Source organism: Aulonocara sp. 'chitande type north' Nkhata Bay, linkage group LG4 (assembly GCF_057382095.1).
Source record: "Aulonocara sp. 'chitande type north' Nkhata Bay isolate Kocher_YH1m ecotype deep benthic linkage group LG4, A_spYH_male_GT1.1, whole genome shotgun sequence".
In the NCBI taxonomy this organism is placed as follows: Eukaryota; Metazoa; Chordata; class Actinopteri; order Cichliformes; family Cichlidae; genus Aulonocara; species Aulonocara sp. 'chitande type north' Nkhata Bay.
Window position 1 is genome coordinate 24,747,142 of NC_141347.1, and position 27,293 is coordinate 24,774,434.

At 40.8% G+C, this 27,293-nt stretch overlaps 2 protein-coding genes across 3 annotated transcripts; both read left to right on the forward strand.

Moving 5' to 3' along the window:
- Positions 1 to 3,189: 3,189 nt before the first annotated feature.
- Positions 3,190 to 10,708, forward strand: timp2b (TIMP metallopeptidase inhibitor 2b). The gene is made up of 5 exons (XM_086289328.1): positions 3,190 to 3,537; positions 8,613 to 8,713; positions 8,803 to 8,911; positions 9,035 to 9,159; positions 9,300 to 10,708. Exons 1-5 carry the CDS (start codon positions 3,408 to 3,410, stop codon positions 9,495 to 9,497), a joined length of 663 nt encoding a protein of 220 aa, XP_086145454.1. The 5' UTR covers positions 3,190 to 3,407; the 3' UTR covers positions 9,498 to 10,708.
- A 629-nt stretch (positions 10,709 to 11,337) lies between these two features.
- On the forward strand, positions 11,338 to 26,982 carry usp36 (ubiquitin specific peptidase 36). Of its 2 annotated transcripts, none has more exons than XM_086289329.1 (20): positions 11,338 to 11,490; positions 15,153 to 15,418; positions 15,573 to 15,794; positions 16,236 to 16,346; positions 18,683 to 18,785; positions 18,863 to 18,930; positions 19,529 to 19,599; positions 19,707 to 19,789; positions 20,341 to 20,452; positions 20,550 to 20,690; positions 21,211 to 21,311; positions 21,409 to 21,547; positions 21,657 to 22,019; positions 22,311 to 22,535; positions 22,995 to 23,110; positions 23,272 to 23,967; positions 24,240 to 24,451; positions 24,683 to 24,868; positions 24,965 to 25,080; positions 25,675 to 26,982. In XM_086289329.1, the coding sequence occupies exons 2-20, from the start codon at positions 15,166 to 15,168 to the stop codon at positions 25,804 to 25,806; spliced, it is 3,450 nt and encodes a 1,149-aa protein (XP_086145455.1). In that variant the 5' UTR covers positions 11,338 to 11,490; positions 15,153 to 15,165; the 3' UTR covers positions 25,807 to 26,982. The 2 variants fall into 2 exon arrangements, with proteins under 2 accessions (XP_086145455.1, XP_086145456.1); XM_086289330.1 differs by having other exon boundaries at positions 24,243 to 24,451.
- Positions 26,983 to 27,293: the final 311 nt, after the last annotated feature.

Below are 27,293 nucleotides of genomic sequence, written 5' to 3' on the forward strand. Positions count from 1 at the left end.
AAATACCCCGTGGGTTGTGGCTGAGGGTGCAAAGAGGGGCTGGACAGTTGGAAATCCGCGTGGCGGTCAGGTCATGTGCAATGTGTGCAGATAACAGGCGAGGGGTCTGTTTGGGAGTCAGAGGATGTGGGTCAGTGCCACAGCACCCACCAGTACCCACAATGAAAACCTCTTTTTTATGCCTTACTGGGCACTTCCTTTTGAGAGTATTCCTGGCCTTGCAAGTCTGTAATTTAGGGAATGGAGGTTCAGGCCATTTTTAAGCCCCTTTTGGCATTTGTAGCTGGTAATGTACACAGAGGGGGCTGCTTACATTGCACTTCTTTGACAAATCCGCCCTCTTTCAACGAATTAAAACCAAATGTTGATACAATCATCCAGATCTCGACTGGTGGATAAAACTCTGTTCTAAAGAGAGAGTCGTAGTGCGGGAAATCGCTCAGAATATACCCAGGAGCTCAGGACAAGGGTGTGATATGTGAGCAGAGCCCATCACATCAGTCAGCATATGAGTGTAAAGGAAGCAGACTGTTTGGACAGGAGGCAGCAGGCCTTGCCTTAAAGAAGGCATCTGGTGTTCCCCCAGTGCCCCTGGTAAAGTTGTATTAAACAGAAGCATATTTCTGGCAACTCTGTCTCAGATGTGTCACTTCCTTTTGTATGTTTGTCTTGATTTTTCTCACACCCATCTTCTGTGGTATTGACCCTCTAAGCTCTATTGTTTCTGGTAAACTGCACTCTGTTTACGAGTCATAACGACTTACCAGAGTTCAAACAGTTTGGGAATTTTTCTTATCTCATTGGTGGTGATCTCACTCCAAAGGTACATGTAAATACAACGGTAAAATAAATGTCTGAATTTAACAAAGGCAATGAGTTACGCAGATGACACCAATTTGGTTGTACCATTTTGCTTTCTTCCTCTCCCGCCTGTGTTTTTTAAAAAAATTTTCTTTAACACAGACATCAAGTAAAAGACCTGTGGAAAAGAAAAACATGCAAAAATTGTTCAGCCATGAAAAACAGTGGAAATATTTGCCGGAGTGGCCAGAGGACTCACAGTCAGTGGCCAAATATGATGTCAGGGAGCGAGGCAGCCACAGCAGATCCAGTCCCCTCTCTGGCATTCTTCTTCATTCATCATCAGCGCTAATCGCTGAATACTGTACATCATGTCCTCACTGTGATCTCGCCCTCCTGTGCCAGAATCAACACAAGAGGCCGCAACCCTAAAACTCTTAAGATCCTCAGTTTCCAGAAGCAGCGGTAAACTTTCCATTTATTTCTGTACATGAATACGGGATGAGGAACGACTCAGGAATTCGACTATAGCATAATGTTTCTTTCTCGGCAGGCTGGGGGTGGGAGCTGCTGAATTGCTGCCAGACTGAGCTCATTAACTTTAAGGGCATGATGTCACTTCTCTCCACCGTGCCACACCTCCTTCTGTCAGACAGTGTTTTAGGAGTTCCTGAAAGTGACTATAAGATACATAAACACTCTCGCTAAATTCCAACCTCAGATAACTGCGCAGCGTGGGCTACGGATTACTCAGCCTGACCCACGTTAGGATTTACTCATAGGCGAATTATCATGTGTGCAAATGTTTAAAGCATCTAAAATCAATATTTTTGTGACAGTGAATCAAATGTTGCCGTGACAAGACCTGGCAACGGGAAAGGAGTTGAGCGATGAACCTGCAGGGGACTGTGGCCTGAATTTCCCGCTACCCACAGCTTAAGTGAGATTTATAGCAATTTTTAGTAAATTGTTTGTCTGTCCAAGCCACAGCTTTGCCAAATGGTTTTGCCCTCACAGGAGTCTCATTGATTTTATAGGATAGTTTTTTAGCATGATAGAAGAATTATTTATGCCAAGACAGAGATTTCCTCCAGGAGTTTGTTAATGCAAAAAACTGGGCTAAAAGACACTAAATATCAGTGTTGCTCCATGATTGCTGAATGTGTTTTTAAAAGGTACGGCAACAAATGGCTTATATAGTTGTTGCTGTACTGGGGATTTCTCTCAGGATGTGATAATTGAACCACTTCATTTAATGAGACTATACAGACTTTTTTAAAACTTCCACAGTATTTGCTCCTTTTGGTCTCCTGTTAGTGGAGAAATGTAGTCACAAGACTATTCTGGTGTGCTGAGCCATTGCCTCATGGTGTCCAGTACAGAGACTATAATGAATATCATGTATTAACAATAGTAATGCATTGTAATACGTCATATTTATTATCATTAAAACAAACAAAGCTCCTGTCCTTATCTAACAATTTAAATGAGTAACACACACACACACACACACACACACACACACACACACACACACACACGTCCATCTAGAAAGGCTTTTCATTCCAAAGTTGTATTTTAAGTTAGTAGCATAGTTGTAAACGTCAGTAAGATTTAGTCTGACGCTTTCTTACCTCTGGAGTTGAATCCAGATGTTCAGGTTCCAAGCTCTTTGATGCCTTTTGTAGGCATTTATATATAATCCACTGAGAAATTGTTTATTATGATTAGAGAAACAAATGTTACCTCTGTGGCAGGAACCACACAAACTGAAGAACAGATAGTTTTTTTTATGCCAAATTTTAGTTTTTACTGCTCTACCGTATTTCGGGGGGAAATATTGCACTTTTTTATTTACTATTTCTTAAAAACCTTCAGATAAAAAATGATAAAATATAAAATGTTGCTATAATTAAAACAACGCGAGAGTTTACACGCGCGAAACCACACAAGGTATAAGTCAAATAATTAGTTAAATGAAAGAAGGGGCCTTAAAAAAGTACAAAAATTAAACAATTAAAACATTTTAAAATATTTTTAGATACCCATAAGTTTCATGGTAATACCTACATACTCTCACTGCAAGACTTGTACTTTTATGGAGTGGCGTGCAAGAGTGAGGAAACACTTCGCGTAAAACTTACGGAAAAAAAAGGGGAAAAAGTCACAAGTCCCAAAATACGTGTGTCACAGGGTGATGCTGTTTGTTATCACCGTCGTTTCCTAAAAACAATTATCCGCCTCCTCACGCATCAGCCTGAGATTTACGTAGTTTAAGGGGTGCGTGTGTAAAGTCGGCAGCTCCTGACCTCTGTCGCGCTCTTGCGCTCTCTGGCCACCGGAGGGGGGGGGAGGAGTTTGCTGCTGCTGCCTGCTAATAAAACGTGGCTGCTGCTGCTGAGGGTAGTGGAAAACAGACTTGGTGTGCAGTCTTTAGCAGGATTACACTTTCTCTCGTGCCCTGTGCATCATTTTATGCACAGCACCGTCGTGCGTCGACTTCTAGCCAAGGACAGCGACTCGTTTCCTTTAAACCCGACAGGCAGGTCTATATCTATACCCTCACTCACTTTTCCAGTTTCAGTTAGAAAGCGTAGTTTTCAGAGATGACCTGGACGATGAAGAGATGTTTTGTCACTCTGGCCATCCTGTGTCTTTGGCGAGTGCAACAACTGGCAGAAGCCTGCAGCTGCTCCCCGAGGCATCCCCAGCAGGTGTTCTGCAACTCAGACGTCGGTAAGTTGATTTTTAGACTAACAATCAACACATCAAGTTGTGTTTTTGCCATTAATGTATTAGTTAGCAATGTCTAGGATAAATTGGTTTGGGTTTCCCCCCCCCCCCCCCCCCCCACAAGGAAACCATCGTATTCTGAGAGGGAGACTGCCCAGCTCCCGTGTTTACAGTTGCAGTGGGAGGAGGATGGAATTTTCTGTCCCCCAGTCTTTCTTTCCACTGCCCTCCTCTTTTTCTCTAATCTTCTGTTGATAGCTTCAATGCTCTTTCATAGACACATCAATATACTGTCTGGAGTTTTGTCTTCTTCAATACCATTTTAGGCTTTTTTTTAATCTACAGTAAACCACATTATTCCTTGTTGTTGCTAAGGAGACTTTAAACAAAATCATTTGTGTTTGTGCTTGTTTATGACAACATGAATATAACTTCATTTTCTTTCACCAGTATCACCTCAGTGATCATATAGTTTACTGAAAGGCAAATTCATTTAATCTTACTCAAACGCTCCTGAGGATAATTTCCCTTTAATTTCGCCTGTTACAAAAAAGTACTTGTTGCTGCCTTCAACACAGACCTTAAGCTAACAGGACTGTTAACAGTGACCAGCCTGTCCAGCTCCGGGTCTTTTTTCTTGCTTCTGAGATGGCTGAGTGTGTGGCATGTGGACAGAAGGTGACTTATTCAAAGATTTTTACTCACTGGATTCCATTGCTCAAGAGGATGAATAAACTTTATTATGCTACCTGAGAATGTACACAAATGGAAAGTCAGATACCGCACTAAAAGGGAAGACAATTTTTCTTTCTTTTTACCCTATTTTGGTGCTTTAGGCTTTACAAAGTGAACCTATTAAAATAAGTTCTGTTTTTTGATTAGGCAGATTGTGCAGAACTCTAGAAAAACGAAGATGCTGGCAGTCATCTCAGCCTCACAGCTGATTCACCTCATTTCCATCTCTTAAGTCAGTTTCTAACATGACCTTGACCCTCCGCTCCTGCTTCAGCACCATGGATAGACCCTCACATAAACATAAACCACCATAGAGTCTCGGGGAATCTGTTTCTTGACCAAATATTCTTGAGTTCGTGTCTTCGGGGGTTTAGGCAAAGTTTAAGAGTGGGCTCAAGCTAGTTGGAGAAGAAAAGCGCCAGCAAAACTTCACCAAGTTGCTGGGTCACAGAGAGGGCAGTCAACTGTTGCACACTTGCACAACTTATTTAAACGTCAGAGAGAAGTTTCGGGAATTTACGAAATCGTTGGCATTCCACTTCACCAGCCCATGAACTGACTGCTACCTCAGTGGGTTGATGAAATTTTGCATTAAGCAAGCTCATTCAAAATTCTTATTCTTCTTGGGCTTAAAATGAAGGTGAATCATGTTTTTCTTTGAACCATGGGCCACTTGTGTTATAATAAATGATGTGTGTGTATTAAATACAGCATTCCTATGTAGATTAAAATAAGTCAAGATACTATCTTAATAAGTGCCAGACAGCTAACTGACTTGGAAGTATTGCTAAAGTTTCACATAGCTAGTGCTGGTTTTGGTTTTTGGAGATTACAGATACTTACTGAAGAGCAGTTCATTTCCACAGTGCAGGAAGATCATTACACCACTTGTGATGTCATTTTTAAAGGTGGGCCTTCGTATAACCTGAAAGTCGATATAAAATGAAAATTCCAGATGCAAGTTTGATACTAAGATTAATGGAGGCTTAAGCCTTGAGCCAGAGTTTTTAATCTCATAACAGTGGTTCTCTTTTTTTTTAACCTCAGTTGATCGCCATGGTAACTTATGGTGCAGACTTAACCAGCTTATTTTCAGAGATTTGGATAAACATGGAGATGGGTTGGTTTGATGTCAGTGAGCAGTGATAGTTAAGGATAAGTAGCACCTTTTAATATCTATTGCAACTCCTGGGTGCTACAGGAACAAAAAAAGCACACACACACACACACACACACACACACAATCAGAGACTTCTTTTATCCTTGTATCTGGAACAACAATGATTTTCAATTCAATTCAGTTTTATGTCTACAGGACCAAATCACAACAGTAGGAAACCTCGGGCAAAACCAGAACCAGGGAGGGGCAGCCATCTGCCATTATGTTCCTATTTACTGAAGTCAGCTGTTGGTCAACTTTGTGCAGAAGAAGAGTCTAATGTCTTGTCAGAACCCCCCTTAACTGGGAGTCAGCACAGAGGCTGATAGAGAAAATGTGATTAGGAGAAAAAGGTAACTGCCACTGATTGGTGTATATGGTTTTATCCAGCAAAGTAAGTCTGGCTTTGTAGAGCCTGGTTTGTAGTGCACGCCTAGGATCAAGTTTTGTTGTAAACAGTTCCACTGTCAAAACAGTCAGAGCAATCTTTCCTCATAAATGGAAATCTATCTTCTGGTTCCTTGGCGGAGGCAGAGGAATGTTGGGTATTCATAAACCACACTCATTATTCTTTACTTTTATTTTTCTTTTTAAATTTAAAAACTATCTGTGCTGCTTTTTGTGAAGAAAGAAAATGAGTCATATTGGTTCCTGAACAGAAAGTAGTGGGTACGACTTCTGGGACAAAAGCAGCCCATAAATTGCAAGCTGTGCAAACACAGCTGATATTAAAACCAGATTTCCGTCCTTTGAGCTGGACAGAATTTGTGCAAATAACCACAGCAGCTGCCTTAAGCTCCAGCACCACTTGCAATAGCGCGCTGGATTGATCCGTGCAGTGCGACACTTGCAACTCCCCTTTAGGAAACTGCATGTGAACGTTATGTCCATGGCCTCAGTCACATGCAGACTGTAAAAAAAAACAGGAGAAAACGCTAAAAACGCTACATTTTTTTATGCAAGGCATAACAAAACTAACGGCTAATGTAGATGATGAGATTTTAAAGTTATCTTCGTCCATAGCTTCATGTGTTTGCGTTTTACATCGGATGCTCTTCCCTGAAGGCGATTTGTATCCCTGGCTGGAATCGTACCGGGGACCTTTTGCTTACCACACGCACACCAATGAGATGATCAGTATTTAAACTCTACAATTGTCCGTTTTTAAAAGGAAAACAAAGGATTACCTCAGATTAGTCTGTATCTCTTTGCACAGGATCAGCAGGATAGTCAGTTTGAATTTGTACTTGACTTTTTCGCACTCTGACCGCTTTGTGGCTCCTCGGAGAGGAAGACGAGGGCACGTGCTCTTCAATTACATGACATGCATTTGCTTTTTTGTTCTTTGTTTTTAAAACCCTCCCATGACCACAATACTGCATGCAAAATATTGTGTTTATTGTTTGAGTAACTAGAAAATTAGATGGTTCCTTCGGTTTCCAGTTCTGTGAAACTTATGATTTTTAAAGGGCTTTGTCAGCCTGTTCCAGTAAACATCCAGGCTCTGGCAAGAACTTGCGTACACACTATATACCAGCACAGAGAATAAAGTTGTACTTCTAAACCGCTCGAACAGTTTGTGGAGGAAAAATCCATCAAATCAAATAGGTGGCATGTCAAAGGAATATCACATTAATTAGCTTAAAGATCCTTTTTTCCCCGATAACTTGCCTTATTTTCTCATGTACATGTAACTCAAGAGCTACACCTAATTCTAAAACATGCTAAGATTATATATCAGTATGCGCATAAGACCCCATTTTCAGTATTTTTCACTTTATGCCTCTTTAACATCCTGTGGTTATTCCCACCTGCTCTAATTCCTGCTTTTAGGCGTAGAAGAAGAGGTCTCTGTTTGATTCGACACATTGGAGCAAAGGGGGATTACCGCTAATACACTCTGCTGAGAAGTTGGAGAGTTTCTCGGCACGGCTACCTCACTCTGCATCAAAGCGAGGGAGGGAGGGAGGGAGGGAGTTTGTGATATGTAAACAACGAAAAAGAAAAAGAGAAATCCGGTGACTGGTGTAGATTATCCCTAACACAGCTTTTCTTTTGTATCCCTCTTGACTTTAAAGGGCCGTCTTCTCCTTGTATACACAGCACATTGTTACGCTAAGAATACTTCAGCAATGTGACTGCCTTCCCGTGCTTGCTTCAGGACCCATCACTCCATCACTCCATGTGTGCGCACATTCTCCTTTTTTCTCTTGCTTCCTTTTGTCTGGGATTGATGCTTTAGACCCTTAAAAGGAGATGTTCTCTAAGCCTCATGAATGAGGGCACATATGGCTCACATCTTCATAGCTTCATATAAAAAAGGCAAATGAAAGGGCTTGATATTATTTGGCAAGGAGCGATCAGAGACAGTCAGTAGCTGCCACCTTGGGAAAGCAAGGACTGAAGTGGAACTTGAGAGAGAACATCTGGTTAGTGTTAGCTCTGTCGCTTGCTTCCTTGCAGTCCTGTGAATATACAGTAACTGCCGGGTGTCTGGTTGCAGCTGACATGTGATCATACTGTACTGCACTTCCACATTTTGAACACACATGGAAAGAGCAGCAACTTTGAAAAACACAAGTTGATTTGGGTTTTTTTTGTTTTTGTTTTTTGACTACTCGGGATTTTAGCTCAACGGCTCATTTGTATGGCTCTAATAGTAATTTTCCATTAAAGCCTGTTTTTTTTCCACATGAGCTCTTTTCTTCCAGCTTCAGAGTGCAAGAGAGAAAAGGAGGAGGCTACATGTGAAAGGAGGAGGTTGATTTGCATGTCAGCACCTCTCTCCAGACAGAAAGGCAGGCTGGCTGAGAGGCCTGGGGGCGGGGGGCACTCTAGTTCAGCTTTTTCAAAGACTGCTGACTGGCTTCCTCCTGTGTCGGCCCAGGAACCTGGGAACAGGCAGCATGCATTCCTCCCTCTGATTGCAGCTGATGAAACACTCATGCGCCTCTGTCTTCCCAGGACCTGGCACATGCAAACTTCTCAGATTCAAGCCACAGCAATGTGCTGCGGCCAACTCCAGCATGCCAAACCTGGGCAGGGCTCAGATCAGATACAGATAGATGCGGATTCATTTCAGTTTTAACATAACAAAGCAGCGTTCCAGTTACAAAGCTGGCATTCACACAAAATGAATGTTAATGCAATTTGTTTTTTCTCTTTTTTTCTTGTCTTTATCCAGTTATCAGGGCAAAGGTAGTCGGAAAGCAAGAGGTGGATGTTGGCAATGACGTCTATGGGGATTCCATCAAACGGCTTAAGTACGACATTAAACAGATCAAGGTATTTAGGACAAAGCTATTGCATTTATCATTTTTCTTCCATGTGTAAAAACTTCAGTGGAATCTAAATGTTTTTGCTTGAATTCCCAGATGTTCAAAGGTCCCAGCAACGCTATCGATGCCTTCTACACAGCTCGCTCTTCTGCGATGTGTGGAGTGTCTCTGGAGACTGACGGCAGGAAAGAGTATCTAATCACAGGTATGACTTTCAGTGCAGTGTAAGGCACATGTTGTGTAATATAACAAACATGTTCTTTAATGTGGCTTCATATAGATTCTTATATATCCTCTAGATTTACACTTTGCTCTCCTTCTACTGTAGGAATGCTGGAGGCTGATGGGACAATGCACGTCACTCTGTGTGGCTTATTTGAACCCTGGGACAACCTGACTACCACTCAGAAGATGGGTCTGACTGAGCGCTATCAAATGGGCTGCGAATGCAGGGTATGGAAAATTTATGATTAAAAGTCTAAGGGAGTAGTTAAAGTTTACATTTACCAGATGATCACTTCCCAGTTGCATAAAACAAATCACCGCTAGATGCACGATGTTGTAACGATCACTGTGCTTTTTCTGATCCTCAGATCACCTCCTGCAGCTCCATCCCCTGCATGATCAACAGCCCATCCGAGTGCCTTTGGTTGGACTGGTTGATGGAGAAGACTGAAAATGGAAGACAAGCTAAACACTATGCATGCATCAAGAGGAGTGATAACTCTTGTGCCTGGTACAAAGGCTCTGCAGCGCCCAAAAAGGATTTCATGGACATCGAAGACCCTTAACTTTACCACTGTGCACATGTCTGCAGTTTAAATATGCCACCATAGAAATATCAAAAACAAAAATAAAAAACTCATCAAATTCCCCTTCTTTTAATTATCAAAAAAGCTGTAGAGTGGATTTTTAAAAAAGGAAAAAAAAAAAGGTTTTAATTGCAGATCTCATGTTTTCACTTATCATTCCTATGAGCTCAGCGCTTTTTGCCACACCGGCCCCTGAATCTGAAGCACATCCTCATAAACCACTTCTCCTCCAGCTGGAACAAAGGGGGGAAAACACCATAATTCAATGATACAATTTCTTCCTGAGCTATTAATCTGTAATTCTTTATTCAAGTTTTAAAGGGTTCTATAATTAAAATAACATGTACCTACTGATCAAAGTTCTGTGAATCTGCTTTGATAAATAACACCAGGAAACAATCATCCTGGCAGAGCTATCACAGGGAACAGGAGCATGCTTTTTAAATGTGTGGCAACTGATTTGTGTTAAAGCACGACTCTTTAACCACAGTCGCTGCTTTTCTTATACTATAATCCTGAATAGACAAGAAGGCACTTTGAACATAATTATATCGCAACATTCATATTGTCTGTAATGAAAAAAACATGTTGGAATTAAAAGAGGATCAAATCCTCCATGGTTTGTTGTTTTGTTTGTTTTGTTTCTGCATATATAGATCACAGCTCTAGGCACTGTTATACTTTAGTACGTGTGAGCACATATTTTATTTAAGGTACTACATATAATAATTATTGGGAAAACACTTAAATTCTCTTTTTTTGATAAATAAAATATGTAAATGTAAGTGTATGTATATACTGTGGGAAAAAAATTTAATGGCTCATCGGCTTGGTCAGTGGAAAACAACAAGATCATTGAATTGTTCCCTTAATTTTTGTTGCAGTATATTTAAATAAAGAACACCATATATTTTCTTAACATTAGTAAAATACATTTTTGTTGGGAATAACAGATTGTAACCAATCATTTTTCTCGCACTGACGGTACTAAGATTGCCGTCAGTGTGGCGCAAATGTGACATGAATAATTAATATGAGAGTGTAAAAAGATTCGTCATTTGAAACTGTAGTCAAGTATGATGTGCTGGTTTCACATGGGACTTTTTTTTAAAGATAAGATGACTTTTGTATGCATAGCCATCTGAAACATTACTGTACATTTGACCCTTACAATTAAATTCATAAACCTCTTTCGGTGTGCTCAGTATTTTCATACCAGTACATGCAGCAAGCACACTTTGCTGCTAAATCTAAATGCCTAGGAATGTGCATTTAGTGCAGATCATCATGCATCATTTTAGCTTACTAAATCTGTAATTTAGAGACTCGTTTGAGGCAATCTACTGCCGCCTACTGGAGACAACAGCAACGTGACATTCACGAGCCAATCCATGTGCCCAGATCAAGCAAACATGAGTCCATTCAGCATTTCACAGCATGCAATCCTTTTTCACTGTAGATTTTAAATGCGTTACTATTCTAACATTAAAATGTCCTACTCTTAGGATAACACTGCTGGTCTTTGCAATGACAATCGAATGAAATGCAATCTTAGAAAGAAAAGCAAATGAAAAAGCATCATTAAAAATGTAAAATGGGGGGGGGGGGGGTTGCCCTCCTCTGGGAATTTTCATGAGCATGACTAGCGGTGTGATTCAGGCCCTGCCATGTTTCCGCGCGTTTTTGTTGTTATATAAAAACATAATCAGGTATCGCGCATCAATGGTAAACAGCGCTGGCTGGAAGTCACGTGTAGCCCTCTCCCGACAGATCGACGTCACGTTAAGCGCCGATTGGCTGAACCTTTCGGCTACAGCGTGACCTGTGCTCTGATTGGTCCGTGATTCCTGTCAGTCATTTTTTTTCTATCGCCCTCTCATAATGCAGCATGGGCGAAAATACTAGATTGAAGAGCTTCATCTGAGGAAGCAGAGGCTTCTAGTTTAAATTATTTTGTCCCGTTGAGTGAAAGGTAAGTGAACGGAAAGGCGTATTCGTGTAATATCTGTTCGCTGCTTGTTTACGTGGTGCTGTCGTTGGGCTAAGAGGCGAGATGTGGCGGTTAGGGAGGTTTGTTAGCTACCTGGGTGCTGGGATGCTAACCACATTGCAGCACTGAGGGAGGCTGGCTGGCTTTCGCCACGTTAAGCTAGCTTGGCTGCTAACCGCGTTGCTCCACTGTTAAACGATTGAATAGCAGAACACGAATCAGTCGACAGCAGGGACAGATAAACGATTAAATATCGAGCAGTTGCGATATTTAGCGACGCTTCCTGTATAAATTTTAAACGGTTCAGGGCGAGATTAGCTGCGGCTGTAGATAAGCAAACTAGCATTCAAGCTTTGGTGATTGGCCCATAGTGGTGGGACCAGTAGGTGAGCAGCTACACCGGCTACTTCATGGAGCTCTTAACGACCTTTAGAAAAAACAAGACCTCAAACTAGCTTAAATTATGCGTCCAGGTAGATTTATAAGCAGGTCAAAACAATAAGCTGTGGGATTTAAGAAGTGAAATCTCTACACTTTGAGTGTGCTTGTGGGAGTGTGTTGAAGCGAGTGAGTAGCTTTTTGTAGATCTATATATTAAACCTGGAGTAGTCCAGTTTTGGGGGTTTTTTTGGTGTCATTAGACAAACCTTTGCAGCAAGTTCTTTAAGAGTGATCTGAACCCTCAGTTTTAAAAACATATAGGATGGCCCAATGCTCCTCTAGTGGTGGTGGGTGACTTAGATATGGGAGAAGGTGAGGGCTGAATGCATGTTTTCATATTCTGGTGTTTTGTTTTAATAGTTTATGGATTTTTTTTTTCCTCTGTCGTTTGAGTAGTAGTTGAGAAAGAATTATTTCAGGGATAAATTATGCTGAGTAAGTAATGTTAATTATCCAAAGCTTCTGTGGCTCAACAAGACAATAAATAAATAAAACATGTAAAGCTACCCGCTGTGGTGACCCCTTGTAAATAAATGCCCTTTTTTAATGATATATTGCCTCATACACACACATATATATATATATATATATATATATATATATATATATATATATATATATATATATATATATTCAAAAAGAATCATTTTTTAAAAATGTTCTCATAGTTTGTTTTGTGTCATAATTCAACATTTTTGGTAGCCCTTGAAGTCACCTGCATCCAGCAGTAGTTTAGGCAGGATATGTGCACGATCTATGTATGCATAGTTTACGAAATGCAAATAAAGAGTCAGTATTGGGTAATGCAAGTATTCACTGGAGGGTACTTGAAAGTAATCCCACTGTCTCTACATTTTTTTTTATTTTTTTTATTCTTTGTTTAAATATTAGTAGCTAACATAATTTGCTATTGACTGTCCATAAAAGCACTTAATAAACTAATTCAGCTGCAATCTATCCTACAAAAGTAAAAGCTAGTTTTGGTTGCTCACTTATTCGGAAAGGATCGCGCCGCATGTTTACACAGGATGCCCTTCGTGATGCAATCCCAGAAGGAACTCTCAGGATCAAACTGAGGTTCTCCGAACTTTCACTGTGCAATATGGAGTCAATCTATCCTTTACGAGTCAGTTTTCTAAACATCTAAATTTAAGTTCAATATCAGTTGTGTTCCTACAAATTGAATGAAATATTTTCATATCAGTGTGAGGATTACCTTTTAAAATCGGAAACAACCAGGTTATAAGTTTTTAAACCCCTGTAAATAGGCTTTAAGTCGTATTGTTTAGTTTGACATTGCACTACATATTGATTACATAGGCAAAATGGCTTAACAAGACCTTATGCTTAATGACTGTCTGCCTGTGTACATCCCTTCCTTCATTGAATGGAATAGCCCTTTATTGTCATGGTACATGTACAATGAAAAAGGCAAAGGGCATTGATGGAAAGTGGAACAGAAAACAAAGCCATGCTAACATAAATTACCACATAAAGTGAAAACTTATTAAAGTTGGCTTTAAGATATCTGAAGTACTCTTAACATTAAAAAGCTTTACCAGTGTAATTTTATGCTTGATGTAAGCTTGAGTTGACAAGACGAGGAATTGTATTTGTTTTATTTTTGGATTTAATCGATTTTCTTTTTTTTCTTTTTTTTCTCAAATTAAGCATCGGTGTAAGTAATTATTCCCAGATTATCACTGTTTGTGAAAACCTTCACTCACCTTAAAATGACCCGTGTCTTAAATAGCATCATTTGTTAGTTATGCAACCAGCATATCCCAAACAGCAGTCAGAAAGTTTCTGTGTTATTAGTAATGTGACACAATCGGATTAAACATCCGTGTTTTGGTCAGCGCATCAGCAGAGCTGCCTGTTTGGACGGTTGCATCACTGCAGTTAGCTCCCTCTCCCTGTGGGCTCTGTGCTTCTTAGTTGTATCAGTATCAGCAGCACGTGAAGGTCAGCATGCCCTTGTGCATACAATGCATGTTTGGCCCTCCTTCCCTCTTCATGACGTCACTGCCTACTCTGATGAGTAAGTCGTAGTGCTGTATTGTCTCTATGATGTAGCCTTCGCTTCTGTTTGTTTGTTTTTTTTTCCTTAGATGTTTTGTTGTCTTTATCTGGGGGGGACGGTATCATTTGTATGGGTAAACTGAGAGAAGATTGAATGTTTTACACACTCACCATCAAAATATGGCGTTGCTATGCTGTGTAATAATAGCTTACTCGTAAGTTTAAAAAGTAAGTCACAGGTTCAGCGATTGATAGTTGAATGTGTTACTCGAGGGATTGCAGGTCACCTACTCTCCGACCCTCTAATACTCCCGTAGTTTGGAGTTGCTCTCTGTTAACTGCAATGATCAGCTGTGTAAACAATGTGTCACTCTTTCCTTTGGACTTTGATCTCCTCATTTCTTCCCGCTGCAGTCAGCCGGCCAGTCAACTTGATCGACTAACACCCTTCATCAGCTGTTTAGTTTAGCAGCCTGAATCAGAGCTCCTTTACAGCTGCCTGGTGTAAAGCAGCAGTTCTCAACACTAAAATGGTCTTTGTGTACATTAAGCTGCTTTTTATGTGTAGAAACAGTACATGGAAAACACTTTTAGGTTTACTGTTATTACTTGTTACTGTAGATCTCTAACTGTTGTGACAAAATTTAAGGAGCTACAGCTTTGCTGATTATGCACTCACTGGAGTCGAGAGGATGACAAAAAATTAGATTAGGTCAAAATGTGACTTGTATAAATGTAATTTGGCAGTTAACTACAGCTGCTCACACCTTATGTGTAAGCATAAATGCTCTCCCTCTCCTATCCCATACACTCCCCCACCCTATGTTACATCTGATGCCTTGCATAACTGCAGGGACAGCTGCCAAGACCCAGCTGGAAGCACTCAGTCCTTATCTCTCTTGTAAGGTGATGTCAGAAAATGTGCCTAGAGAGGTGCCCACTGGAGGGCAAACAAACGGGCTTAATTTATTAGCTATGAGAGCAATTTAACTTGTATTTGCAGGTTTAATTTTGCTCATGTTTAACTCTGAAACAAAGTAATTTTGTGTGAGCATTTTTTGCAGATATAAAAAAAAAAGGATGGCATGTCATTGATATCATTGAAATGGTACATTTTTATTTTTATTTTTTTGTGCAGTCTTGAGAAGTGATGCTGACACTCAATCTGTTTGTCCCCACAGTGATGTTCCAACAATGCCGATAGTGGATAAACTCAAGGAGGCTTTAAAACCTGGCCGAAAGGACACAGGCGATGAGGGTGACCTCAACAAGCTATTGGCCTCTTCTGCCAAGAAGGTCCTTTTGCAGAAAATAGAGTTTGAGCCTGCCACCAAGGGGTTCTCCTATCAGCTCGACAGCCTAAAGAACAAGTATGTGATCCTCAATCCTAGGACTGAGGGTGCTACAGCACAGAAAGCTGCAGAGCCTGCTCAAATTAAGAGGCAAGGTAAGCTCTCAAAATGAACTGAAAATTGAGCAGAATTTGATGGCCTGACATTTTCCATGTTTGACCTTTTGTTCTTTGATGCTTACCCTGAAAGCTCAGTTCTGGCGTTCTGTCCTCGGCTAATGTCACAAAATTGCCTGTACCCCTTCTTTAGTCTTAGAGAATGTGGTCGGGGGCCAGAGCGATGGGATCCCTGCTCCGCAGAAGATGCTCTTTCCGGGGAACAAGATCACCCTTAAGTGGGAGCGTGTGTACAGGGTGGGAGCCGGCCTCCATAACCTTGGAAACACCTGCTTCCTCAATTCCACAGTGCAGTGTCTCACCTACACGCCGCCACTTGCCAACTACTTACTCTCAAAGGAGCACAGCCGTGTCTGTGAGTAGATTTACTATCCTATTTACTTATTTTTATTTTATTTTAAACACTAACAGTTTCTCACACAGTTTGGGGAATTACTTTTACCTGGCCTATATCCCTGTGTGTGCCTGAAGAAGGAAAAACAAGAAGTGTAGCTTCATTTGGTTCAGCTAGTTTATTTTGAGCTCCCAATCATCCAGGGATTTCCTTACCTGGATGATTGTGCATGCATCAAGACATTTATTATTTGGAGCGTTTTTTTTTTTTTTTACTCGTTTTGATCATCTCATTCAAACAGACTCTATATAAAAGATTAACATATTGTAATATCAGCAGCTGGTTTGTGGAATGCCTTTTAACCCCTTAAATTTGAGTTAAAGGTATTGTTTTTGTATTTAATGCTAACACCTGCTTATACTTTTATGTTATGTGTAACTCCTCTTCCTCTTTGTTGTTCAGGTCACCAGTCAGGCTTCTGTATGATCTGTGTAATGCAGAACCATATCATCCAAGCCTTCGCCAACACAGGCAACGCCATTAAGCCCGTCTCCTTCATCAGAGACTTAAAAAGTAAGATCGCCCTCCTTTAACAGTGCCTGAGCAGTTTATGCCTTCTAGGTTTATCTCAGACGTCACATTTATTGGTTGGCTACTCTCAAGGGTAATGTGTTGCAACAGTGTCCCGTATGACAACAATGGGCAGTAACTGCAGTATAGAAGTGGAGCAGTGAGACTGCAGTTAGTGAATGAATCCCACGTAGACAGTAGCGATGAGGTGTGAGTAGTGCCCTGACACGGCGAGTTACTGTGCTGTAGTTTCATTGCACCCTAGTCCCCTCCCTACCTGGCTGCTTCCTCCTTATGTGATGCTGCAATCATGTCTCCACCTCCTGTGCCTCATTTTCTCTGCCTCCCTCCTTTCCCAATGCCCTTTCTGTCTCCTTGTGACTGCGGGCTTTAGCACAAAAATGTACAGGCCACCTGCTTTCTCCCCCCCATCAGAGCTCAGGATGCGCTGTATGTGTGTTCAGGTTTTTTATACATTGATTTAGCTAGTGGCCTCCTCTGTAGCTTAAAATGTGCCACTAATGCTGGAACAGTTTAAATGCACACATTGAAATATCAACCTCGGTATTTCTAGTCCAACTCTAAAGGCCATTAATACAGTGCCATATCACTGCACAAAAACAAAAGAGCTTACTGCTGCCGATTCCTGAACTGCCACCAGATCTCACAGCTGAGGTTTCACAAACAAAATAAAAACACGACACACCAGTATTAATGCCCACAGCTTTAATGTCTTCAAGATGTTGCCTCTCTCCTCTCCTGGAAGTGCCTGGAATAGATCATTAGTGCTTGATGTATTATATTCCTTTTTCCCCACTCTCGGGTGACTCATTGTTGTGAATGTGCAGGGGTGCTATGCTGGGAATATGTTGATGACCACATTCTAATAGCTCATCCAGTTTTCCATTAGGAAATAACAGTAGGGTACATTATCTCTACTATGAGACTCTTACTGCAGATTAGACGCCGCTCTGTAACCATAACATGTTTATTGGGTCATTATGCCATGGTCTGGGTGAAAGCTCTAGTTTGATTGGCTGCAGGGTGTACTGTATTTCCTGATAAAGGACCTTTATGTAGTTACAGTGAAACAGCCAGCCCACTGTTTGAAATGAATGTGCTGACCTAACCTGTTTCTATAATAGTTACAAAAAAGTGTGACTGTTAACCTGGGGAAAATGACAACTTGGATGGCTGGAGTGTAGCTAAAGAGACTGGACACAAAGGACAGGAGGTGCTAGTTTCTAAAGGAAGAAACAAAGGACTGCTAGAGTTTTGTACTGTCCAGTTTGCCAGTGTAGGAAGAGTATAGTGCCAGCCTATAAAAGGAGTGGTATTTATCATATTACCTCGACATGCATGTATTTCCTTTGAGTGCCGAGAGAGAGCCGATGAATCGGCTCACTGATTGTTGTACATCACTACTATCTGTATTAGCCATTCACTTTATAAGTGTGCACATGTGCCGTGTCATATTTTAATAGTTAAATGACTATAATCAGTTATTCTTGTTATGAAGACTATAGAGAGAACCTAATTTTACGTTGTGGGCCAGTTCAGTTAAATCTCAGTGGGTCAGACAAATCGGTTAATCACCTAATGACCATTTAAAAAAACCTGATGTGTTCTCCTTAAGTCTTCATGTTTCTGCATTGTAAAGAAATGCTGCTGTAGTAAATGAAAGTAAAAAGCATTGCTGTTAGACTTTGTCTATAAGAAATAAAGTTGTAAACATTAAAAGCACTTGTAACTCCTTCCTGATCTTTGACGTGTAATTAAAACAACAACAAAAATAAAAAAAATAATAGAAAAAAATCTTTGAATTAACAGCAAAATTCAGTTTTTACATTTTGTTTGTGTATAAATAAAAACATTTCTGTAGAAAATTATGGAAAACAATAACTTTTCTGTTATTTAATAATGAAAATATTACTTCAATTTGTGACCTTTAATGGTTTACTTTGGTGTCTATCAGGCCATAAGTGATAAGCTGTCATGCTATAAATAAGAAATGAATTTTTTGTTAGGTTTTTTTATTTTTAATGAACCTCTACAGTTTCTTGCTTTGCTTTCACTTATTGTCAGAAATCACGATATGTAACAAATGTCTGTGACCTCAGTCAGATAATCTGGGTAGTCAGTGGTTGATCTATTTCTTTAATGAGCCTGTGGGTCATTGCAGTTCATCAACATTTTATCAAATACAAGGAACATTATTGACAAGTTGGAAAGTGAGAGACGCCTTTCTCTGAGCCTCCCTGTCTCAGTAAGTGCGAGGCTAGAGGAAAAATGTAACTCTGGTAAAGCATGAAATCTGACAGGTTCTTTGTCGTCCACAGAAATTGCAAGACATTTTCGCTTTGGTAGTCAAGAGGACGCCCATGAATTTTTGCGGTACACCATCGATGCCATGCAGAAAGCCTGTCTCAATGGCTATCCGAAGTAAGGATTTATGCTTCTTATGATATTTGTTTAGTCATTAGTCATTACATGAATAACTTTTGTCTTTGTGTTTTTAGGCTTGACAGGCAGACCCAGGCCACGACACTGGTTCACCAGATCTTTGGAGGTTACCTCAGGTCAAGAGGTATTGACTGATGAATAAACACGCAGCTCAGATTAAGTCTTAATGGTTTGATGCAGGTTAATACTCAATATACTAAATTAGGCTAATATAATCTTTTTAGTCATGCATGGAAAACAGAGAGGTGTCATATGTGTGTATCTTACCTTGGCTTAAGATGCAGGTATCCTGTGTAATTATTTTATTTATTTTTTTAGAAAAAGACACTACATTGTCAAAATTTATTTAACTATTCAATCTCTGTGTTTTACTTAAGAACCCACTGCTCAAATATTCTAATTTAAATTGAATTTAAATCTTATTAAAAGAGACATTCATTATGATTAACTTTCATATTGAAAGTGAGAGGTTAAGGAACAGTTCGTGTAATTTCTTTTATGTGGGTTCAAGAGTTTCGCTTGTTCTATAATGGAAAAATAGAAACGAGTTAAAATGTAAAAGGAATTTCCCCTTAAAGTTTGCTCTAATAGTCAGATGAGGTTGTTTGAGGTGCCTGACAGTTTCATGTTTACAGGAAATTGAACTGAGGTTGCTGCAGCTTCAACAGATTTTACTTACAAGTACTGTCAGAAGAGTGAGACTTGTTTTTTTTGCCTTTCAGTAAAATGCTCTATTTGTAAAAGTGTCTCAGATACGTACGATCCTTACCTGGATATCGCCGTTGAGATTCGGGTATGTTGCACGATATCTCCTTATTGTATAACGTTTATTTTCATGGAAATGTTCATGTTTCTGTCTTTGGAAAGTTTGGTAACGTAATTTCTGTTGTGTTGTTTTAGCAAGCAGCAAACATAGTGCGAGCCTTGGAACTGTTTGTTAAACCAGATGTTTTAAGTGGAGAGAATGCCTACATGTGTGCCAAGTAAGTTCCCCTCTCATGTAGTCAGAAATGATTCAAAATACTTTCACCAGACACTTCATTAGGTACACCTTGTTAGTACTGGGTTGGACCCCATTTTGGCTTCAGAGCTGCTTTGATTCTTTGTGGCACGTATTCAGCAAGGTGCCTCTTGGGCCATATTGACATGATGGCATCACACAGCTGCAGATTTGTTGGTAGCACATCCGTGATGCAGATCAGTATAACTGCAGTAGCTCAGTAGTTTCCGAAATAGACTGGTTGTTGATGGCAGACGGGCCAAACCACGTTCAAAGTAATTTAAATCCCCTTTCTTCTCCATTCTGATGCACAGTTTCAACTTCAGCAGGTCGTTGTGACCATGTGTACGTACCTAAATGCATTTAGTCGTTACCATGTGAATGGCTGACTAGATGTTTACATTAAGCAGTTGAACAAGTGTATCTAACAAAGTCAGTGGTGAGTGTAAATCTTAAAATTTTTGGGGAAAAGGTCTTAAAATTAAAAAAAGATTAAAGAGTGTCGTCATAATTTTTATTTTTCGTCCTCTTCAGGTGCAAAAAGAAAGTGCCGGCCACCAAGCGCTTCACAGTGCATCGAACATCCAACGTACTCACCCTTTCACTGAAGAGGTTTGCAAACTTCAGCGGTGGAAAAATAACAAAGGTTAAAGAATTTTCACGACACGGACTGATTTTTAGCAAAACTGCCTCATTCCTCTATATATCTCACACCTTTCTGTCATTTTCTTCTTCTTTTTCAGGATGTTGGTTACCCAGAATTTCTAAACATCCGCCCTTACATGTCTCAGAGCTCAGGCGATCCTGTCATGTACGGCCTCTATGCTGTTCTGGTGCATTCAGGCTACAGTTGTCATGCTGGACACTACTACTGCTATGTGAAGGTAAGACGGTATAGATAAACAATCTTTTTAGTGTGCGTGTGACAGGAACGTGAAGGAAAATTGGCTTTAAAAATCCTTCCACTCCGTCTTGTGGATTCCGATCGGGAAAGGTGACAAATTAGGTGTCAGCGATCTGAATTTAAAGTTCCTTTTCTACACTGTTTGTGAAAGCTTGTTGTGAAACTTTCCCATTAATACGTCAGTTTTGTGGAGTCAGAAGTGACTATATGTGGACAAGAGAGTGGATTGTTAATAGCTTACCATAGCAGACCTGGATAACAAGCTGTATCCATCGAATATACCAGTACAACACATTTACACAGATAGCTGCCAGTTTTTGCCAAATATCGATCTTCACCAAAAGTCAGGGTCACATTGGTTTCTCTCAGTTCCTTTTTAAAAGCTAAAAGTTAACAAATCCCTTTCACAGCTAAACTAGTGATTAAGATTTGAGAGCTTTAGTTATCTTTACAGGGAAAATGGCTTTATTTTATGTTTCTTCCCTCTTTTATCCTCACAGGCAAGCAATGGACAATGGTACCAAATGAATGATTCAATGGTGCACTCAAGTAACATCAAAGTGGTCTTGAACCAGCAGGCTTATGTGCTTTTCTACTTGAGGTGAGACGGTAGCGAGTGATGCAAGAGATCAAAAAAGATGTCTGTACCTCCTGGATGTGCAGTCCAACAAACTAGAGTCTGTGTTTGTGTGTTAAAGGATACCTGAAACCAAGAAAAATGCAGATGGGCAGACCACCAAGCAGGGGATGTTGTATTCCGGGAAGAATACGGCACCATCGGAACAGATAAAGAGGTCCAACTTGAACGGGCCTCTCTCTTCCCCACAGGTGAAAAAGGTATAAGAAATATTTGGCTTTTTGTAAAATAGTAAATGTATGTGTTAAACTTTCTAGCTTTTAACATTCTGGATAAAAAATGTAAGAAAAGTCCTCGTTTTCTTGATAGAAACTTGAGCCAGCCCAGCTGCGCAAGATCCAGTCGATGGACGGTGGTTTGGGTTTGCCCATTTCCAGGAACGGTGTGAGCACTCAGCCACAGCCCCGACTGTCCAACTGGACATCCTCTTCCAACGGTCTGCCAAAGCTGCCGGGTGGACCCGCAGTTATAGAGGAACCTTTCAAGAAGGTGAAGAAGCCCTCTTCGCAGAGCCAGCTGCCATCCCGCAGCAGCACTCCGACCCCTTCCAACAACGGGGTCAGCAGAACGGAGGGAGATAAAAAACAAGGTGGAGAAGGCAGAGGCATGGCAGCGTCTACCTCATTTAAGTCTTTGTCTGACTCCTCCTCTGCTGACACCACTGAGTCAAAGGTACGGTATAAAGTCAACAAGCATGAATACAAATGTTACATTAAGGGTGAAATCTTGACAGGGATTTTTAATTTTGATCATCAGGTAATAAAAAATACTCAAAATATTTGAGTGCTGTGAAAAGCAGTGGCATTTCTTTAGGGAAACATGCTTTCCTACAGAGATTCAGTCTACAGTAGCATGAAAACAAGGATTCTCTCACATTTCAGAAGCCATGTTTGATGTAAAAGATCAGATCTGCAGCTTCACAAAAGCATAACCGCCACCTGTGGTTTTCTCTCTCTGGACCAGGACTCCGTTGGTCCCAAAAGTGCACCAGTAGGAGAGACTCCCTCCACTCCTCGGAAAGGCTCCAGCGGCCTGGCGTCTCCAGCAAGGAGCGTGGAGCGCTCTCAGAGCACAGAGGAGCAGAAGACGGCAAAAATTAAACCCCCGGCTCTCGGCAACATCACATCTGAAGCCACCAGCACCATGTCACCTCCACCTGCCAAGAAGCTTGCCCTGTCGGCCAAGAAGGTGAACGTCATCCCCATCCACAGCAGTTGCCTCACTTCTTGTCTTACTACAAACTCATAATAATTCTGCTTCCTGTCGTGTAACGCCACACCTGCTGTCACAAATTGCACCGTTGATTTCAATTAGTCTTTTTTATTCAGGCAAGTTAAAGAGTGGTGTTGTGTTACGTTTTATGCCTTTTATGTAATGTCTTATTTCTCCAGTGTACCGTCTAATCAACCACATGTTAGCACTTGTTTAAAGTTTGTCTTCTTTTCCTTTAGTTTGTTCTTTTTTCCTAATCATTTCTAATTCTTCTCTGCCATACCCTTTCTACTTTGTTTTCCTCTCTCCACCCCCCCCCAATCATCCTTTTAATCACCCTGTTTTTTTCCTTTATTTACTCTCTTCCTTATTTTTGTCACACTCATGGCTATTTTCTTTAGACCACCAAGTTTTTATTTATGTCGATAACTGCAGGCTCGCAGCCGGAGTCCGAACAGCATTGATGTTCTGCCCCGTTTGCCGTCCAGTGACCCCATGCATCAAAATCAACTTAACTCCCTCACCCTTGCCTCACCCACTCCCACTCACAGGTATGTATATGGAAACCTGTTTCGTATTGCGAATACTCACACTAGGCATGGTTGAGTTGTACAGTCCTCTGCCACTTAGGGGGTCAGTATACTCTTAATGTGAGTGTATCCATTCAAATTTTGACACCCAAAAACAAAGACGATCCTTATTTCTTTTCCAGAGCTGATCCATTCCATTCATGTAAAGTCCAATCATCACCTTTAGCCCATTCAACTGGATCCTTCAAACTGCAGAGTCCTCAGAAACAGTCCCTTTTCTCCACACTGCAAAAGCCAAGCGTGAGCCTTCCTCCTAAAACAAACGGTCTTCACTGTCCAGGCCCAAAGAGTCCCAAGTCTTCCAACAAGCTCAACTCAGTGGTTCAAGAACCAGACCTTGACGACCCTCCCGCTCAAAATGTCAAACACAAAAAGAAGAAGAGGAAGCGGCGGCATTCTGAGGTGGAGAGCGTCCCAGAGCCAGTCACATCCCCAGCTCCACAGACACAGTGCACTGCAGCAGAGTCCGATGGCGAGAAGAGGTGCAAGAGGAAAAAGAAGAAGCGAAAGCGGCTGGACGAAGACGGAGAGAAGGCGAAGGAGCGGGCGTGTGTCTCGTCTCATTTGGACACGTCAAGCCAGGAGGAGGACTGGTGTCAGAGTGGCATGTGGAGCCTGACCCCTCAGTCCAGTGCAGAAGAGTCTAAGAAAAAGCCTCAGTTATCCGCTACAACTCCATCGCAGTGTGAGTCAAACCGGAAAAAGCAGGAAACGGATTGTGTGTTGAAGAAGAAGAAAAAGAAGAAAAAGAAAGACAATGTGGGTCAGTCAGGAGACGCTCTGCAGGATACAGTGTCTGCACGCTCTACAACAGAAAGGTTGGTTCGAGTCTGGTTATGTTTGTTCTTCACCTGAAGTTGAGTTCGTGTGTAAAGCTCTCAGAAAGTCTACATTACTGGCTTGACTCTAGGAATCAAGAACTTTTCTAAATGTGTTATCATTATTCATAACTCTCATAAAGGACTTGAAATAAGATTCTTTTTCATTAAATATTTGATCTTCTCACCCTTAAGGGTTAAGAGTGAGACAAAGTAGTTGCTTCTGCTATATGCCTTTCATTACCTCGATCTCTCATCTGCTTTTTCCCCAGAAGCAGTTCTGAGATGAAGCCCACAGGGAGCCAGAAAGATACAGGAGATTTATTAAAAGTAAAAAAGAAATTAAAAGTGAAGAAGAGGCTAAAAGAAGAGATGCAGCAGTGGGAGGAGAGCAAGCATTGTCCTGATGCTGAGACTGAAGCATCGGAGCCCCCGTACAAAAAGAAAACGATGGAGAAGGACAGAATAAACAAAGAAAGCACAGGTGTGTGAGCGAGAACTTAACATTACATCGATTACCTGTGGAGTGTCAATGTAAAATTTTGATTGGAGCCATTTGACAAAATCACTTTGCACCTCTGCAGCCTTTCAGCCTTTCTGTGGAGTGACCAGTCATTCTACTTTCGTGCAGAGTGTGACTCATTGCATTTTGAGAATGTCAGATTTAATCACAGTTCTGTGATTTTGTTTTGTTTTGTTTTTTCTCAATTCCCAGCCACAGTGGTAGTGTGGGACAGCCAAGTGAAGGACGGCTACAAGCGCAGCGTGGCACCAGCGGCTGATGGAAGTACATCGGATGGCTCGACCCGCGCCGCACCCGTAGCTTGGGATGGGAAAAAGACGAGTAGTGTGGTAGAAGAGCTGCTCAGGAACGCGTCGGATAAAGCCTACGGAGCCAATGGTGAGATGCAGAGTCATATTTGTGTTTTTAAATGCAATTTTAAAGAAAATGTGTTTTTAAAGACCCTAAAGGGTGTCAGTGTCTTGTCTTCACTAGTCCTCAGTTGGGATGGTGAGGTCTCTGCTGTCAGCAGAGATGCCATTGAAGATGCCCGCGATGCCAGGTGTGACACTGTGATCGACGAGTGGGATGAAGACTTCGACAGGGGAAAGGTGAGGGGTGAAATGCAACATGAAAAAAGTCATTGTCTGTCTGTTCAGTTCACAAGAATCTGTACTGCTGCATTAGAATTAGTTAGATTTCAGTGAAACTTGCACACAGTGATCACCTAATGGGTCTTTACTCAAAACGTGCATGAGGTCAAAGTTACATTTGTCATTTCACAGGCAAATTTAGTGCCACTAACCAGACTTTTTATTGTACTATTCTTAGTTAGCGTATTGTCTGTCTTGTCTTAATGTTGGTTTAAAATGGAGCACTGTAACAAAAAATAATTTCCCCCAGGGATCAATAAAGTATTCTGATTCTGATTCAGACACGTTGTTGCTCTTGGGACCTAAACAGTTACTTGTGACACTTTGCATGTATATTGTGCAATCAAGTACGATCCCTGGAAAGATTGTCTAAAAATGTGTTGTTGTAATCTCTGTTATTAAACAACACAGCGCCCCTATTTCTCTCTATGATGGCCAGTTTTTACCCTGCTTTCCTGTTTAGTATTTTGATTATTAACAACTAAAATACTTCTCCGAGACGATATGCAATTATTTAATTTTAATTTTGTCCCCTTTTCCTCTTATTAACAGGTGAAGAAAGTAAAGCAGTATAAAAGAGAGAAGTGGAGAGGGGCCAGCAGCATGTTCCAGAAGATTCAGGACAGGCGGAACAAGTGGTCTGTAACACCCGGAGGGAAGAGAGTTTTTGGAGTCCGACGCTGAGAGTCCAGATTGCTGCTGAAGTCTTGCTGACTTGAAATTGAGACAGAAAATACTTTTCTTACCAAACTCATTTACCCAATCTCTCTCTCTCCCTCTCTCTCTCTCTCTTTTTTCTTTTGTCTTTTGTTTGTTTAATCCCCCATATTCAAGAATAAGATATGTGCCAAAAGCAGTACACATTACTGCATCAGCAGTCTGCCAACACAACTTTTAAACTAATCAATGTGAAATATTGTTTTCAGCAGACAGCTGAATTTCACTATCTCCCCTTTAGATGCCGCCATGAGCAGCTTAAAGTTTTCTATGCATTCAGTATTTAATTGAAAATCCTTACATCACGAACATCACGTCAATATCGCGCTAGATTTGTGTCCTTTGAGCCCCGATTATTTCCCTGAAAATGTGCTACCATGAAATACAAAAAGCTTTACCGTAATTGTGAAAGGTAGGCTGTGACTCATTGGCCTCGCTGAAAACTGCGCTGAAAACGCAATCTGAGCAAAAAAAGTGACTTTTTTAACAAAAAATGAAATTATTCTATGTCAAATAACAAAGCTGGACTCATTCATTATTCTTGTTTTAGATTTCTTAAATATTTTTATGTTATTATTATTTTTTTCTCATAAGTTGGGATTTTATTTTGTACTCTAGTGTCTGTACCACACTGCTTCTTTTTAAGGACCGAGTTTTGCCTGCATATTGTTGGTAAAATTGAGGTTTAAAATAGCCACTGTTTCCTCATTACGCATGCCTAAACTGGTTCAAAACCCATTTTAAATGAAGGGTCGTTTGTAGTTGCGCAGTTCTTGTTACACACGTGATTTTTCCCTTCCTTACCAAGTTCAGCTTTAATGTTAATACATTAATAATACAAAGGAATGCTCGGTGTCATCGATATGGAGGAAACGCATCGGATGCTGTTAGTTTTATTTTTTATTCATGAGTTATTGTTTTCTTACAGCTCGGTGCAATCGTTGTGTGCGTCGTAGAGGCCGGCGTTTCTGGAGGAACTCTCGTTGGCGCAGTTAATTTTCTACTGTGCAGCTATCCAACTATGTAGCTCATCTCATCAGTTCTTCATTTAGAGAAGCTCAGTTTGGAAACATGTTTTTGTTTTCTGTAAAGAAGGAAAAAAACTCCTTCACCACTATACTGCAATTAAAGGGTTACATTTTATACTTCTGGCACTGTGTTATGATGCGATAACTACATGATGAGATCTTCTTGTCCCCTTGTATCTTATACCTCTATGCAATTTTTCTGACAGTCATGCTCGCCGTCTAGAAACTGGGCTGAGACTCAGGAACCCAGAACCTCCTGTATTCCCATCTCCACCCTTGATCAGACCCCATTTCATGTAGGAGTCATCCCTGGACCTAAGCCGCCTCGTTGCATCCTGTACATCCTATAAACAACTGTTTTATACAAAATATATCAGGTGTGGAATCCATCTAATCATCTTGCACCAGTTTGGGCACAGATGTGTA

Coding starts and splice junctions, on each gene's coding strand:
- timp2b (XM_086289328.1), top strand. CDS start 3,408: ATGACCTGGACGATGAAGAGATGTTTTGTCACTCTGGCCATCCTGTGT. Junction 8,714..8,802: donor ACGACATTAAACAGATCAAG/GTATTTAGGACA, acceptor TTGAATTCCCAG/ATGTTCAAAGGTCCCAGCAA. Junction 8,912..9,034: donor GAAAGAGTATCTAATCACAG/GTATGACTTTCA, acceptor CTTCTACTGTAG/GAATGCTGGAGGCTGATGGG.
- usp36 (XM_086289329.1), top strand. CDS start 15,166: ATGCCGATAGTGGATAAACTCAAGGAGGCTTTAAAACCTGGCCGAAAG. Junction 16,347..18,682: donor CTTCATCAGAGACTTAAAAA/GTAAGATCGCCC, acceptor TGTCGTCCACAG/AAATTGCAAGACATTTTCGC. Junction 21,548..21,656: donor CTTCCCCACAGGTGAAAAAG/GTATAAGAAATA, acceptor TTTTCTTGATAG/AAACTTGAGCCAGCCCAGCT.